This window comes from Lactuca virosa, chromosome 1 (assembly GCF_052849685.1).
Source record: "Lactuca virosa cultivar CGN04683 chromosome 1, Lactuca_virosa_CGN04683_v6, whole genome shotgun sequence".
Lineage (NCBI taxonomy): Eukaryota > Viridiplantae > Streptophyta > Magnoliopsida > Asterales > Asteraceae > Lactuca > Lactuca virosa.
In genome coordinates, this window is record NC_136426.1 from 147,205,915 (window position 1) to 147,221,108 (window position 15,194).

General features: G+C 34.0%; 1 protein-coding gene and 1 pseudogene across 5 annotated transcripts; both read right to left on the reverse strand.

Annotated features, from left to right (window-relative positions):
* Positions 1-6,407: 6,407 nt before the first annotated feature.
* Positions 6,408-11,213, reverse strand: LOC145159765 (eukaryotic peptide chain release factor subunit 1-3 pseudogene; annotated as a pseudogene). 4 transcript variants are annotated; one of them, XR_013737908.1, is made up of 3 exons: positions 11,021-11,212; positions 9,436-10,759; positions 6,408-6,426 (listed from the first exon to the last, which is right to left on the reverse strand). The product of XR_013737908.1 is annotated as a eukaryotic peptide chain release factor subunit 1-3 pseudogene, transcript variant X3 (transcript). The 4 variants fall into 4 exon arrangements; XR_013737907.1 differs by lacking the exon at positions 6,408-6,426 and adding an exon at positions 9,285-9,362; XR_013737911.1 differs by lacking the exon at positions 6,408-6,426 and having other exon boundaries at positions 9,285-10,754; positions 11,021-11,213.
* A 1,592-nt stretch (positions 11,214-12,805) lies between these two features.
* LOC145121798 (F-box protein CPR1-like) lies at positions 12,806-13,507 on the reverse strand. Its single transcript, XM_079057501.1, has one exon. The coding sequence runs from the start codon at positions 13,505-13,507 to the stop codon at positions 12,806-12,808; it is 702 nt and encodes a 233-aa protein (XP_078913627.1).
* Between the last annotated feature and the right edge of the window lie 1,687 nt (positions 13,508-15,194).

Below are 15,194 nucleotides of genomic sequence, written 5' to 3' on the forward strand. Positions count from 1 at the left end.
TAGTCTGTAAGCATTGTTTGGGTGTCTCCGTTATATATCACTTCGACTCCCCCACAATATGGATGACGCCAATGTTGTTACGGTGATTTCGTGGTGCATGTATAGCTCTTTTCCAGTGGGCCTTGTCTAATAAGAATTTGGGAAGTCACTCTACATAGGACAAGAAAATGCAAGGTTAGGAATTCATACCTAGGGTTGGACCCCAATATTTCTCTTTGGTGCCTATGTTAGATATTGATCGTATAATTGCTTAAGGATGGCCGGGGATGTTGCATTCTTATTTCTTACCTTGATATCCTTCTTTTTGGAGTATTTATAGGCCTCTTTAGTCTTTTAAGTTAAAAGTTGGATCCGGTCCTTCCCTATTGTCCGGTTAAGGAGAAGTTACCATTTGTCCTTCCTTTATTATTAATTTATTTTATTACTTCAAATCTTTTCCTTTGCATGAAACCTGGGATATGTTTTCTGTGCAATCCTTTGTCCTCCTTGTATTAGTGATATCTCGTAAGTTTGGGTGTGGTCGACCTGTCCCTTGTTGATTCAAGAATTTGTGTACGATCATTCAGATCGTGATTCGTTCATGATGGCATGTGGCTATGGTTTCTTGGCTTCCGACCTGGTGGAAACGGGTCGGTATTGGATTACTTTGGTTAACCAGTCTAGGTACACCATTATCATGTAATATGCAAATTCTTATAAAGTGGTTTTTTAGACCCTCAGGGTACATTTTTTCATTAACCGGAGGGACAAAAGGTCTACAGGGACATTGGGATGGTCAACATTGGACCTCAGGAGAAATTTTTCTCATGTGGTGTAACATTTGACAAATCTCAATTATAAGTGTTATCAATTGATCCCTAATTAAATAGTTTGTTGATTTCTTCACTTACGGTGACAAGCTTTTCAATAAACAAATTTAAACTTACATTTCAGTGTAGGCTAAATCTCGTTGATTGAAATCATCTAACTGAGTTTCACTAAGTAACCTAGAATCCTTTTTCTAACACTAAGTCATTCTCCAAAATTGTAAGCTTAAGCTTCTTTTCTTCTAGTTGACTCCTTAAGTGATATAGTTCCTAGGTCGCTAGGTTCTTTTTGTCTATGGACTCGCTATAGTCTGAGAGGATGCTTGCATACGTTTGAGTAATAGTGTCTAAGTATGGTTCACAATAGATAAGATCATGAATTTTACATGTTCGAGAATGCTTATACGTCCTATAAAGTATTAACTTTTCTTTAGCTCCAGTCCATTTCCATCGATTTTCTAAATGGAATATGTGCCTCGTTTTTGCTACCACGCACAATTTCCCATGTTTTCTCTTGATGTCTGCTTCTTCGTCTTCATAACCAAAAGACCAAACTTGATGATTTCTCCTTACATGGGCAAGAAACATTTTTTTTTATTTTTCGATGTCATAAACCTCCTATGCCATTCTAAGATAGAAGGCTTTATCTTTCACATCTTTTTCCTTGCAGTCATGGGGAAAATGATTTTTCTTGAGGTAATTATGACAAATGATATTCGCTTCATCATTTCCTTATGTGGTAGCAGAATTTTCAGTGGGTTTCTCAACCTTTGTTGGTTCGACATGTGAATTCGAAGAGTTGGTTAAAAGCAGAGGTTATTGGGTTTTTTTAGAATATGGAGGATTTTGAGGGTAGAGTGTAGGTTGGGTGAAGTGATGTGGTGAATTGTTTTGGGGATTGTAAGATCTATTGAACAAAGGTCGGGTAAAATTTTTGATTCTTTTTAAATCTAGGGGTTATCTGTTGAGCTGTTGGCTAATGAGAGCAAGTGCATTCTGAAAGACTTCTTCAGCATCTACCTCCATGTCTTGATCCTCATATGATTGTGGAGTGTAATTATATTGAACTTAAGTATGTGCTTTAATGGGTTTAAAAGGATAAAGATGTGGTTTATACATTGACTAAAGTGTTTGAGCGACCAGCGTCAAAGGTCCTCCTAGATCTATGCAATCTTTTAATATCGTAGATTATTGTGCTTGAAGTTCACCATACAATTTATACGAGAGATTTTTGAGTTTGTCATCTCCCTGAATAATTATCTTCCCCATCATGAATGATCTTCCTAGGTTGTTCAGAAACTGAAGATTGGTTTCATGATTACTTTTTGACAGTATCGACATTGGAAAGTCTGTTAATGATCAACTTTTATCTTTTGAAGGATTCTGAAAGACTTTCTCTAGGAAGAGCTTAACGGTCGTTAAACTCATTCAACATCGTAGTCAATTTCTTGTCTTTAGCCTGCTCTATGCCATTGAACATGTTCCTAAGAGTTAACCATATATCTTTTATTGAGTTGCAATTGGTGATGAGATCATAGATGTCAGGTGGAACACCATAGGATAGTCCGTGAAAAACTATCTCGTCGTTATCTATAATGGAGATATTTGAGTTTATGGGTCTGGACATAGAAACTCATACGCCAAGGATTATAATCGTTTCATATGTAAATGGAATTATAATGGATACATTTGGACCTTCTTCAACAGATCTCCAGATATATTTTCCCAGTCCTTTTAGGTATCTTTTCATCCTTTGAGGCAAATGATGATACTCATTTACAATGAATATGGAAGCTTTAGTGGAACTACCCACACTGTTAAATACATTTACTGAATAATGATGTGTCATAGTTCTGTTAATTTTGATAAAGATAAGTGAGTAAGTGTATATAAAGGGTATTTTAAATGTTTTTTGAAGTGTACGAAAAACAAGTTTTAATGAAACAAAAGTCAGATAAACTCAAGAGCAGCCACTCTAACTCTAATACAAACTATTGAGAACCTAAAATGAGATGGAATGATATACATAATAGATTAAGTTCTCAGTAAGGATCTTTTGTAGCTCAATAATAATTTAAGTGTGAAATGATGTTTAAACAATGTAATAGTCTAATAGAACATCGATTATATGATAAATATAAAGCAAATATAAAACTTTGTTGAATCTTAACTAAGCTTACATGCAAGACTTAAAGTTAATAATTAATAAACAAAAAAATATAAAATATTATTTTCATGTAAATAAATGAACTTATTATATATATAATAAATTGAGAGGACGCTTATGCACAGTGAACTTTTGTTTTTCGATTATATATATAATAAATTGAGAGGACGCTTATGCGCAGTGAACTTTTGTTTTTCGAATATTGTCACGGATGTTTGTGGGATTTGTAGTTTGCCCCCGCCTCCCTAACATCCAATCAATTTTTACTTCCCGATCGGAGTCGGATCCTTCCCCACCGACTGGCTCATTCAATATCTTCCCTTCCCGATTTTGGGGGAGCCTTATGTACAGTTCATTTTATAGTTTTCTTACTTTTGCCACATAGGTTTCGCTTTATCACATTTTGACCGCATAACTTTTTCTATATTGTTTCTTTTGCCATCTTATTTTAATTTTTTTTAAAGCTTTAGTCCTTGACCGTCAATATTTTCAGTCGGTTGCTCCTTCACCGCCTCTTCCACCCAATCAGATGTTGCACCGCCATAGACATCGGTCGTTATCTTTCTCCCTCGATTAAATCCATTCTTATTCCAAAGCTCTTTCTTCTTCTTGCACCGCTTCTTTACCGGCTCCCTCTAATCTGCTTCCCACCGTTTTTTTTTGTTCTACGCACCTTACAGTTCATCAGCTCATCCCTCTTTCGTCAACCCCTATCTGTTTCGATATCCTGTTCACCTCCCACCTCCACCGTCACTTGCCTCCGCTAGGGTGAGCCGATTTCCCGTTCGATCCGTTGCCATCGGTTCTCCTTCTCTAATCGATCTCCACTTCTCTCTAGAAATCAATTTACCAAAGGTCGACCTACAATCAGCCACACCCTCCTCCTGCTTCGTTTGCTAGCCCTGCCAGTGACTTCACCGCCATTTCTGATCACCGCCCACTGTTCAATGATTTTATATCAGGCAAGTTGTCTTCCCTTATTTTTTGTCAGACGGAATTCATATATGTTGGTAATCGATTACGTTGTCTTCATATTTGGGTTTATTACAAGTGCTGCAGATAAGTTGTCCGACGGAATTCTTATTTTGATTTAGTTGGTTTTTTGCTCTCCATTTTGAAGCTCACTAAAACCAAAACTAAATTATCCCCAAGTGTTTGTTAAAATGCCAAATAGAGATTTTTGAATTGTTGCATCATAATTTTTTTACTCTAAGTTTTTCATGTATATTAATTGATTAAGGGGGTGTTTGGCTTAGCTTTTCACAGCCCAAAAGTCCTTTTTGAAAAAGTTACAAAAAGTCAGAAAAACCTGACTTTTCCAAAAAGTTCCTTTTCCTTGTATCAAAACTTCAAAAGTAACTTTTTAGTGGTAAGAATACTTTATCAGGAACATCTATCTTTTTGAATTTTGATTTATGTTAGAATTTTCAAATTTGATATTTAGCATGAACAGTTACAAAGAACTGGTTGGTAATGTGATTTTTTTTTCCAAAGCATAAACAGATAGAAACAATCTGTTTTCTTTTTATTTAAGTTAAAAATCTATCTTTTCGCAATAATAATTGTTCAGCTATTAGTTTTAATAATAGTCCTTTTAGTGTGATTTATAATTCACTAATAGCTTTTGCTATTTTTGGATTATAATGACTAAGGGTTACTTATTCTTAAACTATAATGGCTATACTTTAGTTTATTTTTTTTAATTGGAGCTTCTCTTCTGATAACCTAACTGTTTAGTAAACTGTCATATTATTATTTTAATATTAGTTATTGTAATTATATTAAATCATAAATTATTATTGAGTGTTGTAGTATGGACAGATTGATTATATGGGGAATTTGCTACAACGATGAGGAAGGGTAATGGTGGAATTGGAAGAAGAACCATGAGAGGTAACCTTAATTTAAACGTATATGAAGCTCTTGGTGTCGTGCCACCCCAAAGTCAACTGCAACCTAAAGTCAACTGACATTTAGTTATTAGTTCCTACATTTTCTTGCTAATCAGTTTTATTTTTATTATTATTATTTTCGTTTTAGCATTACCAATATTTAGCAAAAAGTTTTGACATTTTTTTTGGCAGCTTAAAGCAGTGATTGGTGACATGGATAGAGTAAAGCTAGAATGAGTTTTTACACATGAGCAACAGATCATCTTCACTCTTCCTGACAAGATATGTTAGGCAATAAGTATGTATTCTGAATAAATTTTTTTTTAATCTTATATGACTCGGTAAACAATTACGCTATTGATATAACTAAATTTGTTTTAACTTATTGCCACAGGTCGCAGTTCATATTAACAGAACAACTTTTCTTTTTAATCATACATTTTGTTTTAATAAGGTTTTCACTTATTTTTTTCTACTCATTTTGTGGGCTGCTTTGATTCATTTGTGCCCTCATGTTAATACCAAGGACCATATTGTTTAAATGAATGTCCATAATGCATTCTTCCTTTATTAGTCTCTTAAGTAAAATTTCAATGTTTAACTGCTCTTTGTAATTTGTTTACCTTATAATGATATTGAGTCCTAAATAAAAGTGATGGCTTCCAACCCCTGCAATGCAAAGCAGGGGAACCTTCACTAGTTTAACAAAAAAACTAGAAATATATTATGTTATTTTAAAAACATCATGCATCATAAACTACAACATCCTAATGATTTTAACATCATATACTCTAATTTAAAATTTTAGCTTGAATTGTGACTTATATTCTAAAAAGGACATAGACATCAATTTATGATGACAAACAACAAATACAAATTTTCTATTAGAATACTATGCATACACTTATTATAACATAAAACTAGTTTAGAGGCTTGTATATTATATGAGTTGATTAAAACAAAATATTAAATAGGAATGATTAAATGGGAATTTTATTTGCATTTTAAATCTGAAATAAATGAATATGATGAGAAAAAAACATGCAAAAAATAAATAAATTAAAATTATGTGTTTAGTTGTGAAACCCGTGTACTAAACGGCGGGTTAATTATAACAAAATGTTAAATACAAAGGTTTAAACTGTAAATTTATAAAATTGAAATTGAAACTTAAAATTTAAAATTTGAAATTAATAGGTTTAATTTATGGAAACTAAATTAATGATATATTGGAAATCAAAAATGAAGTAAAATGACAAGTGGAAAATAAATATATCTCATAATTATAACAAAATGACATGTGGCCAATTGAATTAGAGAAGGACATGTGACAAAATCAGTATAGAAGATATACAATATTATTTTAATAGAGCATTATACATAGAGACTTCAATTTTAAACTCTTATAATATGTAAAAGATATTAATACCATTACACCACATAAACTATAGCCTTACTTGTATTATCCTTTAAAACATAACTATTCCATGATATTGTTTAACATTCACTAATCTTCAAACCTTGAAACCATAACTATTGTTTACCAAACATTCAACCATACCTATGATTCAAAATATAGAAAACATAACCAATATTCAAAGATCATAATATAGAAAACATAACCAATATTCAAAGAGAAGAAGACTACAAATTCATTAACCATTAAATTATTGCAAATATTTTATCAATTCGATCAACAGTTCATAAATTCATTAACCATTAAATTATTGCAAATATTTTATCAATTCGATCAACAGTCTTCATTTCATTGCATCGCTTCTTAAACCAGGTTACGATGCTTTAGTCGATCATATTTTGCAAACTCCTTAACTTCTTCAATTAGTTTATATATAGGTTACCATTCAATTTGGTTGCAGAATGAAATGTAAAATCAATATAAACAAATATTTATCATAACAAAATACCTAGAATATACATATTATACAAACTACTGTCAAGTAATAACAAATATCAAATGTTTTGTAACATTCTAGAATAAGTAACAATATATATGAAACATGTGATCAAATTAAATATGAACTATAACTAAACACCTAAACAAAACATAAACAACAATTTATCAAAACGGAATACCTAAAATATAAAGCTATTAAAACATTATTTTTACAAACACAATAATCGATCATTTCATTAATCCACATGTTAACATCTGAAATTAAATTTATAGCTCAATAGACCCCTATTTTATTAATTTACTGCTAAATTATGCCATCAATCAACGAATTAACATCTTTTTATAACATTCTATGTATAATTAGTTAATTACAACCATGAAAACCAAAATATCATCAAGTAATATATTATGTTTTATATAACCAATGGATTATGTTACAAACTATCTTAAATAAGTTCAGAACAAAAAACATCAATTATTCAAAGCATTATAAGCTAATTTATTTTATTATATTATGTTTTATATAACCAATGGATTATGTTACAAACTACCTAATGCATTCCATTATAGAGTATCTTAATCAAGTGAATAATAAAGTTCACAGAGTTACAACAATCTAAAACATAAATAAGTAAAATATTCTCTTAGAAAATACCTTAAATTAACAACAAACATCAATCATTCAAAATACATGCCCCACAATCAAAATAAACCTAACTGCAATAAATAAGTTCTATAAAAGAAAATAAACCTAGATACAGTAAACAAGTTCATTGTTAACTATGTATACTAAAGCCCAATTAAATATTTGGCATTGAAGATTCTCGGATTTTGAAGCTCATTGTTAACCCTAGTTATAATAAAAGCATTTAACACAAAACCTTTTTTATTGGTGTTGATTTATAAAACAAAATAACTATATGATGAACCCTAACTTCATAAATCAAAATAAGATGAGTATACAACTATAGTCTTGGTTTAAAAAAGTGCGATTTTTGCGACCGTTGCTAGGTTGTGTTGTGTTGCGATGGCCTAAGCGCAACAGAGGTGTGGGACGAAGTGACCTACATGATGCGAGGTGATGCGTGCGCATCCTGACCCATTTTACTTAGAAAATACTTGAAATCCAATAAAGCCATGCAAATGCAATTGTTTAATTATTGGTAAGCACACTTCTACCCTAGAGAGTTGTGTATAAACATGAATTTTGCTTTCTGCTTAAAGTTGACACACACACAATCACCAGAAAGAGATGCAAATCAAGCATGATGAATACGTTTCCTAAGGTTTTTAATGCAAGAAATATCGATGTAATTGCATCGAAATCTGGAACGTATAGGTTAGGGTTTTTACTAGTGGTGAGCATAATAACCGAAAAACCGAACCAAAACCAAATTAACCGATAAAACCGAACCATTTTTAAAACCGATGGTTCTGTTTCTATTTTTTCCTAACCGATAACTAACGGTTCGGTTATGGTTTTATAGATTAACCGAACAATTATTAACCGAACCGATAACTTTATATATATATATATATATATATATATATATATATATATATATATATATAGCTCAACATATTCAAGTGCAATTAATTTTTTTTTAATAAAAAAGAACTCATTAATACTCATTTATCGGTAGACATGATTGAGAAATAAAACTATCTACGGTTGCACACACATGGACACATCCAATTAACAATCATACATTGTGCTAAGACAATTGATTAATTTGGTAATTCTTAATTCTACATTTTGTAAACTTTTTGCATTGCAGAGTTGATTGATGGTCGCATTCAAATACAAAAGTTATGTTTTATTTTATTATTATAAAATTTGAAAAGCTTACAAAAACTATTTGTCCAATTTTTTTGTATTCTTTTTTAATTTTTTATACCAATATAGTCTCATTTTGTATCATTTTTGAACATTACGAATATTAACCATTAACCAAAACCATTAACCAAAAAAAATCATTAACCATAACCAATACTGCCCATAACCAATGGATACCAAAACGCATTAACCAATAGTAATGGTTATGATTATGTTTTGTTAAATTAACCGAATCAAACCGTCTCATACACACCCTCCTATGGAACGAGCTTCAATATAAGTTAGGGTTTTTACATGAATGAAAGATTTTTAGTGGGGAGAAGAATGAGAAGTGTTTATGTTTTAATCGTGATTGCAGATCACTGAATGAAAAGTTGGACAATATTACCCCTTCATGTGTAAGAGTTAACCCCAAAGTTCCATCTATTTACAAAAGCACCCGCGCCTAAAAATTATTTGATCTCAAACCTTGATAAAAATAGATGAATTATTCAAATCTTGTCCCATGTCTCACAAAATTTCCTTGTCTCAAATGAACCAAACCTCTCTCTCTCTCTCTCTCTCTCTCTCTCTCTCTATATATATATATATATATATATATATATATATATATATGTGGGTGTGTATGAATAAAAAAAAAATTTGACGGTACAATGCTATAAAAAGATAGTAAGAAAAAAAAGCCTTCCTAGAAAGTCAGAACAACCCTACTGAATGATATACCATTTTCCATCATCTCTGACTTCTACAGCCAGTGAAATAACAAGTTAAATAAGTTCACATAATCCAACATCAAAAGATAGAATATAGCCAAGTACCTTTTAACACTAATTTGTACGGTGCCCTGGTGCTGGCTCTTGGCTCCACCACCCTGCACATGCATCTGTTAACGAAGTATGCCACCAATTCCACCAAAACCCCTACAAAATTGATACCCCTCTTCGGATTTGTTTGTCACAAACTCAAGTGTGCATCCAAATTTCTTATACTCATTAGCAAGCCACTCAAGCAATGGCATCTTTTCTTGAACTTCAAGTTCAGCATTTGTCTGCGGGTCTCGAAAGTTACTTTGATCAGCTTCTTGTTCCCTGTTCAAATGCTTTGTAGTGATTTCACTTGAAGTACTATTTTTAAGCACGTATAGATTAACATCAAGTTTCTCCCACACAATGAGATTCTCAACAGCACCCATCTCCAAAGATTCCAAAGTGTCATCAACACCAAACACACACTTGTCCGTATCCTGGCTGATCTCTTCAAAATACTTTCCAATCAAACGTTTTTCTTGTACAAACTTCAGATTAGGAAGAACTTCAGAGGACAACTGGATAGCTTGATTGAAACCATGCTCCTCTCCATATGAAACAGCAACTACATTCATGATTTTAGCTCGAAGACAAGGATCAAACATGTCACATTGCATCAAATCGGTTTCCAAACCAGCAGATCCAGCAAGTATAAGACCAGAAACGTTTGATTGACCAGTGGCAGGATTGATGTACAGCTGTGTTGCCAGCTCAGCTGTTTTTCTCACATAGTTATGACGTTTCTCCATATGAAAAGGTGCAAATGGAAAGGCAGACTGCTTTCTTCGCCCATGTTTCATTGGTAAATCCTCTGTGAATTTGTGTACAACTTCCCTTGTGTTGCCACTCAATGTCCCAAAAAGTGTCCCGTTACCATCCATGATAATGAAACCAAACATGTCATCAGATTCCAACAGTTCACTTAGAGCTTCTGTATGGAACTTGTTATCACAGAGATAAAGGGAGTCCTTGATCGGTTTGAAGGGTTCAAAGTCTTTTGTAACTTTCTTCTCCTTTTTCCCGTCATCAGTAAGTATGGTTCCAGTATAAATCACCAGTCCATTGGGAGGAACCTTGTTGTATAGCATAAGTCTCTGTTGGGCAGATGTTATGGCGCCTAAAACATATTGACGATTCACTCTGCTCTTCATTTTTGAAGCAGTTTCGAATTCATCTTCAAGCATTTTAGTGACTCGAGAAATCTGATCTCGTGGAGGCATAATAAGAGAGATCATGCTGGTACCATTGCCTCTTGCAGCTTCAAGTTCCTTGATAAGGTTCTTCATCTTCCATATCGCTATATTCTTATCGGCTTCATCAACGTCCGACATCTTGACTAAAACAAGCGAAGAGATATTATTATTTTGCAAAACTGTTACACCGCTATTTCAATTTCTACTAATCGTACAAAGAGCGATCTGACAACTCAAAGATCTGAGATAATAATTTTAAAAATAAAAAAAAATCCACAGGTTTTTATGAAATCAAAGCAGAGGAAAAGAACTTCAAGAAATTCACAATCATTAGAGTGGAGCATATCAGGTTTGATCAAACAGATGTAATAACACTTGCTAAGATCTGAGGAAAGAGTTCTTACATGAAGAAGAAGGACGCCTGCGGCTTCGACGACGACTGGTGTCGGTTTTTGGATTGAATTGTGGGTGAAAGTTGAAACCCTAATGCTATTTTATCCTCTCAGCCTAACCCCAATTGAAACTTTTACCCAAACATTACCTTTCTATTACTCTACTCGTCGATTATTAACGGAAATTGAGGAGCCTAACTTATTTACAAGATAAATGTCTTTCCCGCCCTATAAATATTTTTGGATGAATATCCAAAACCGTTTAATTTGCACAAAAATATTCTCTCTTTTCAGTAAGATTGGTCTTTCCCACAAATACACAAAACAAGTCTAAAAAAAAGACGCATCGGACATTTGTGCCCTAACAAAAAAAAAATGCATACAATGTCTCCATCTTCGATCGGCCATACATGCTGAATTTTGAACTTACATGCTGAATTTATCAGCATACATGTTGGTTATATATGATGTTATTTCGTATATACATGCATAATTTTGGTTATATATTTTGTTTTTTTACACACATGCTAAATTTTGGTTATATATGTAGTTTTTTTGTATATACATACTAAATTTTGGTTATATATGTTGTTTTTTGTACACACGTGCTGAATTTATGAACATACATGCTGAATTTTGGTTATATATATATATATGCTGATTTTTTGTTATATATGTTGTTTTTTGTACCTACATGCTGAATTTTATATATATGTTATTTTTCCATTATAGACATGTCATAAAGAAAATCTAGAATAAGAGATAACGATTCGAGCGGGTATGCGCATACGCAATATATGATACATGGAGACTTGTACAATGTTACAATATGATACGTCTTACACAAGAGGTATTTGTATTATTATCCAATCACTTTACGCAATGTGACATCCCCAAATTCACAATCATTTTAAAAATTTTATTTATGCATATTTAAAAATCAAAGTATCATTTTTGAATTCACGGTCATTTAAAGAATAACTTACTCGAGTCTAGTAAAAAAAAATATTGCAGCTTCGTTTATGGTTGATGGATATACATTAATCCTGTTAGGATTGCCGGCAAGATCACTGGTCAGAATGTTTGAGTGTATTCTTGATATGTGCTCTTATTTTCTAAGCACAGATTATGTTACATTAACACTAAACAGAAAATTGAAGAGAGGAAGACAATATAAAGTTAAACTAAGAAACGTAGGATAATAGATATATGACAACCAAACCAAGAATATATCATAAAGGTAAAGTTACAATACAAAACAAGGTCTTAAACCATACAAATATAGAAATGATGCTAACAAGTGCCAAGAAGATAAACCAATTCATCACAAAGAAGCATAAACATCAATTTATACCGCATATCTAACTGTGACCAACAAACAATAATAATAACAAAACCCCATCCTTATCCCATATTAAGGGAAGGTAAGATGTAGGCAGCTCATAATTTACCTCCAACATAAATACTAAAAAAAAAAAAAAAAAAAAAAAAAAAAAAAAAGAAAGAAAGAAAACACACACACATACCGCCCGTCTTGTAAGAATCAAGCATTGTCTACAAATTTGGACAAAAAACACCTGTTTATGAATGACTATGAGCAAAATTGGTTACCTAGCAAACGCCTTTTGCATCATTTGTGTTGATGTCATGGATTGTAAACAGGCTACCTTGGTACATTCGGATATCTGCTTCTGATTCATCCTTCCAACCAACGGCTTTGACTTCACTAATCACCCCACTTTTCCGGCAATAAACAAACAAGTCTTTCCCTATTTTGGATGCCATTACTATGTCCCCCTATTTGTTCCAAAGCCCTAAAACCATTACCTCAACAAAAGGTAAAGGTGGCTTATAATCAAATCGACAGTAAGGTACCCATTCCTTCTGCTTCAATACCCACACCTCCATCGTTTTTCCAAGGTGGTTATACGAATATCCAACTTCACCATGCAGATCAACCAATCGAGTGTTAATCCAACCATCTCCAGTTTCTTTCGTAGGATAGATCAATCTGAATTCCTCCTTCCTCACATCATACCGTATCACTTGATCACTGTATGCCTCTCCAGGAACATAAGCTGTCAACCAGTACAGATATCCATGGGCAAATACGCCTTCACCGGTTATGGGATAAGATGGGACTTTGGGTAAATCTCGCCATGAGTCGGTGCCCAAAACATGCACCCTGGTGCGGAGATTCTTCCTCACCTCATCAAGGCTCACCGGATGAGCTTCTCTTCTAACAGATACACATACCATCTTGAAGGTGTTGGTAGAAGCATCAAAACCAAGCCCACATGATTCTCGAGTCCCCGACGTTTTACCTAACCTAATATCGATGGGTGGCAACTGATAACATTCTTTCCTTAGAGGATTGACCACAACCAAAGTGGTGCCGAGATCCCGACCATGGTTTTGTGCTAAAGATAAATAAAGCAGCCAATTGCAAGAACCACGAACTATGACCACCGGCAACGATTCGTTACATCCAAGCTCCATAACCGGGTGCTTTGTTAAGTCTACTTCTGAATTTGTTTTGTTTCATGCACGTTTTAATTTAGTTTTGAATAAATCAAAGTGACCAGTGAGTGGTCCCTAGTCTTTAGCTTGTAGTCAAGTTTGTTTCCTGTTTTTTAGCAGAGTCCTAGTTTAAAAGCAAAGGCAAGTGTACGTTTGTTTGTAGTCCAGTTCATTTTTGTTCAGTGAATAAAGAGATACTTTGCCTCATTTTATCCCCTGTACTCTTCCTTGTCCCTTGTGCTCTCTGTTCATTGTGCAGTTTTTGTTAAACTGTTAATTCCAGTTTTACCCTTTCCCTGTCATTTGTCATTTCCTGTCCCTGTGCAGATTCCTTTGTTGTGTTTAGTTTCCCATCTTGGTAATAAAAGTCTTTATTACCCCTGCAAGAGACCAACATTTGGTATCAGAGCAAAGTCTTGGTGCATGCCCAAGTATCAATCTCGTGAAGAGATGACAGGAAACAATGGCAACAGTGAGAAGGATGGTCAAATAACCCTCCACTATCCAATGTTATCAAGAACCAACTATAGAGCATGGGCAATCAAAATTCGTGTCTTCATGCAAGCTCAAGGTGTATGGGAAGCTGTTAAGCCACAAACAACAAACACGGTGGTGGAGGTTAAGAAGGACAAGATGGCACTAGCAGCCATCTATCAAGGGATACCAGAAGACCTTGTAATGTCACTAGCTGAAAAGAAAACTGCCAAAGAAGCATGGGAAGCCCTGAAGACAATGTTCATGGGAGCAGATAGGGTGAAGGTTGCAAGAATTCAGACCCTGAAGGCAGAATTTGAGGCAATGAACATGAAGGAGACGGAGGGCGTTGATGAGTTTGCTGCAAAGGTGACCAACGTTGTTAGTACCATGCGCACTTTAGGAGACACTGTAGACGAGGCCTATGTAGTAAAGAAACTACTCAGGGCGGTGCCATCCAAGTTTCTACAGATTGCCTCGACCCTAGAACAGTTTGGAGACTTGGACACGATGACAGTGGAAGAAGTGATTGGACGATTGAAAGCACATGAAGAAAGATTGAAAGGGCACAGTGATAACGAAGATAAAAGGCTCCTATTAACGCATAAAGAATGGTCTGAAAGAAATAAGAAGAAATGAGAGGGAGACACCAAATCAAAAGCAAATCGTGGAGGATTCGGTGGATCACGAGGACGAGGCAGAGGAAGAGGAAGAAATGGCAGTAGTCGTGGTGGTCGGGGTAGAAGTGGCTCTCACCACCAACGTGAAAGAAATTTTGGTGCATCTAGCAGTCAATACAAAAGCAAAGTGCAGTGCTAAAACTATCAGGAACATGGTCATTACGCAGCTGAATGCAAGAATCCAAGAAAAGAAAGAAACATTGATAACAATTTGATACAGGAGGATAACGAACCTGAACTCCTATTGATGTCTCTCAAAAATAAGGAAGAAGTTGGTGAGATATTTTTAAATGAAGAAAAAGTAAACCCAGATTTGAAAAAGAAAGGTGGGGAGTCAAGCCAGTCAAAGCTTTGGTATCTTGATACCGGAGCAAGCAATCATATGACCGGTGATAGAGGGAAATTCCATAATCTGAATATGGAGATACAAGGGTATGTCAAGTTCGGGAATGAAACTAAAGTAAGAATTGAAGGAAAGGGTTCCATAATTTTCCAATGTAAAAATGGAGAAA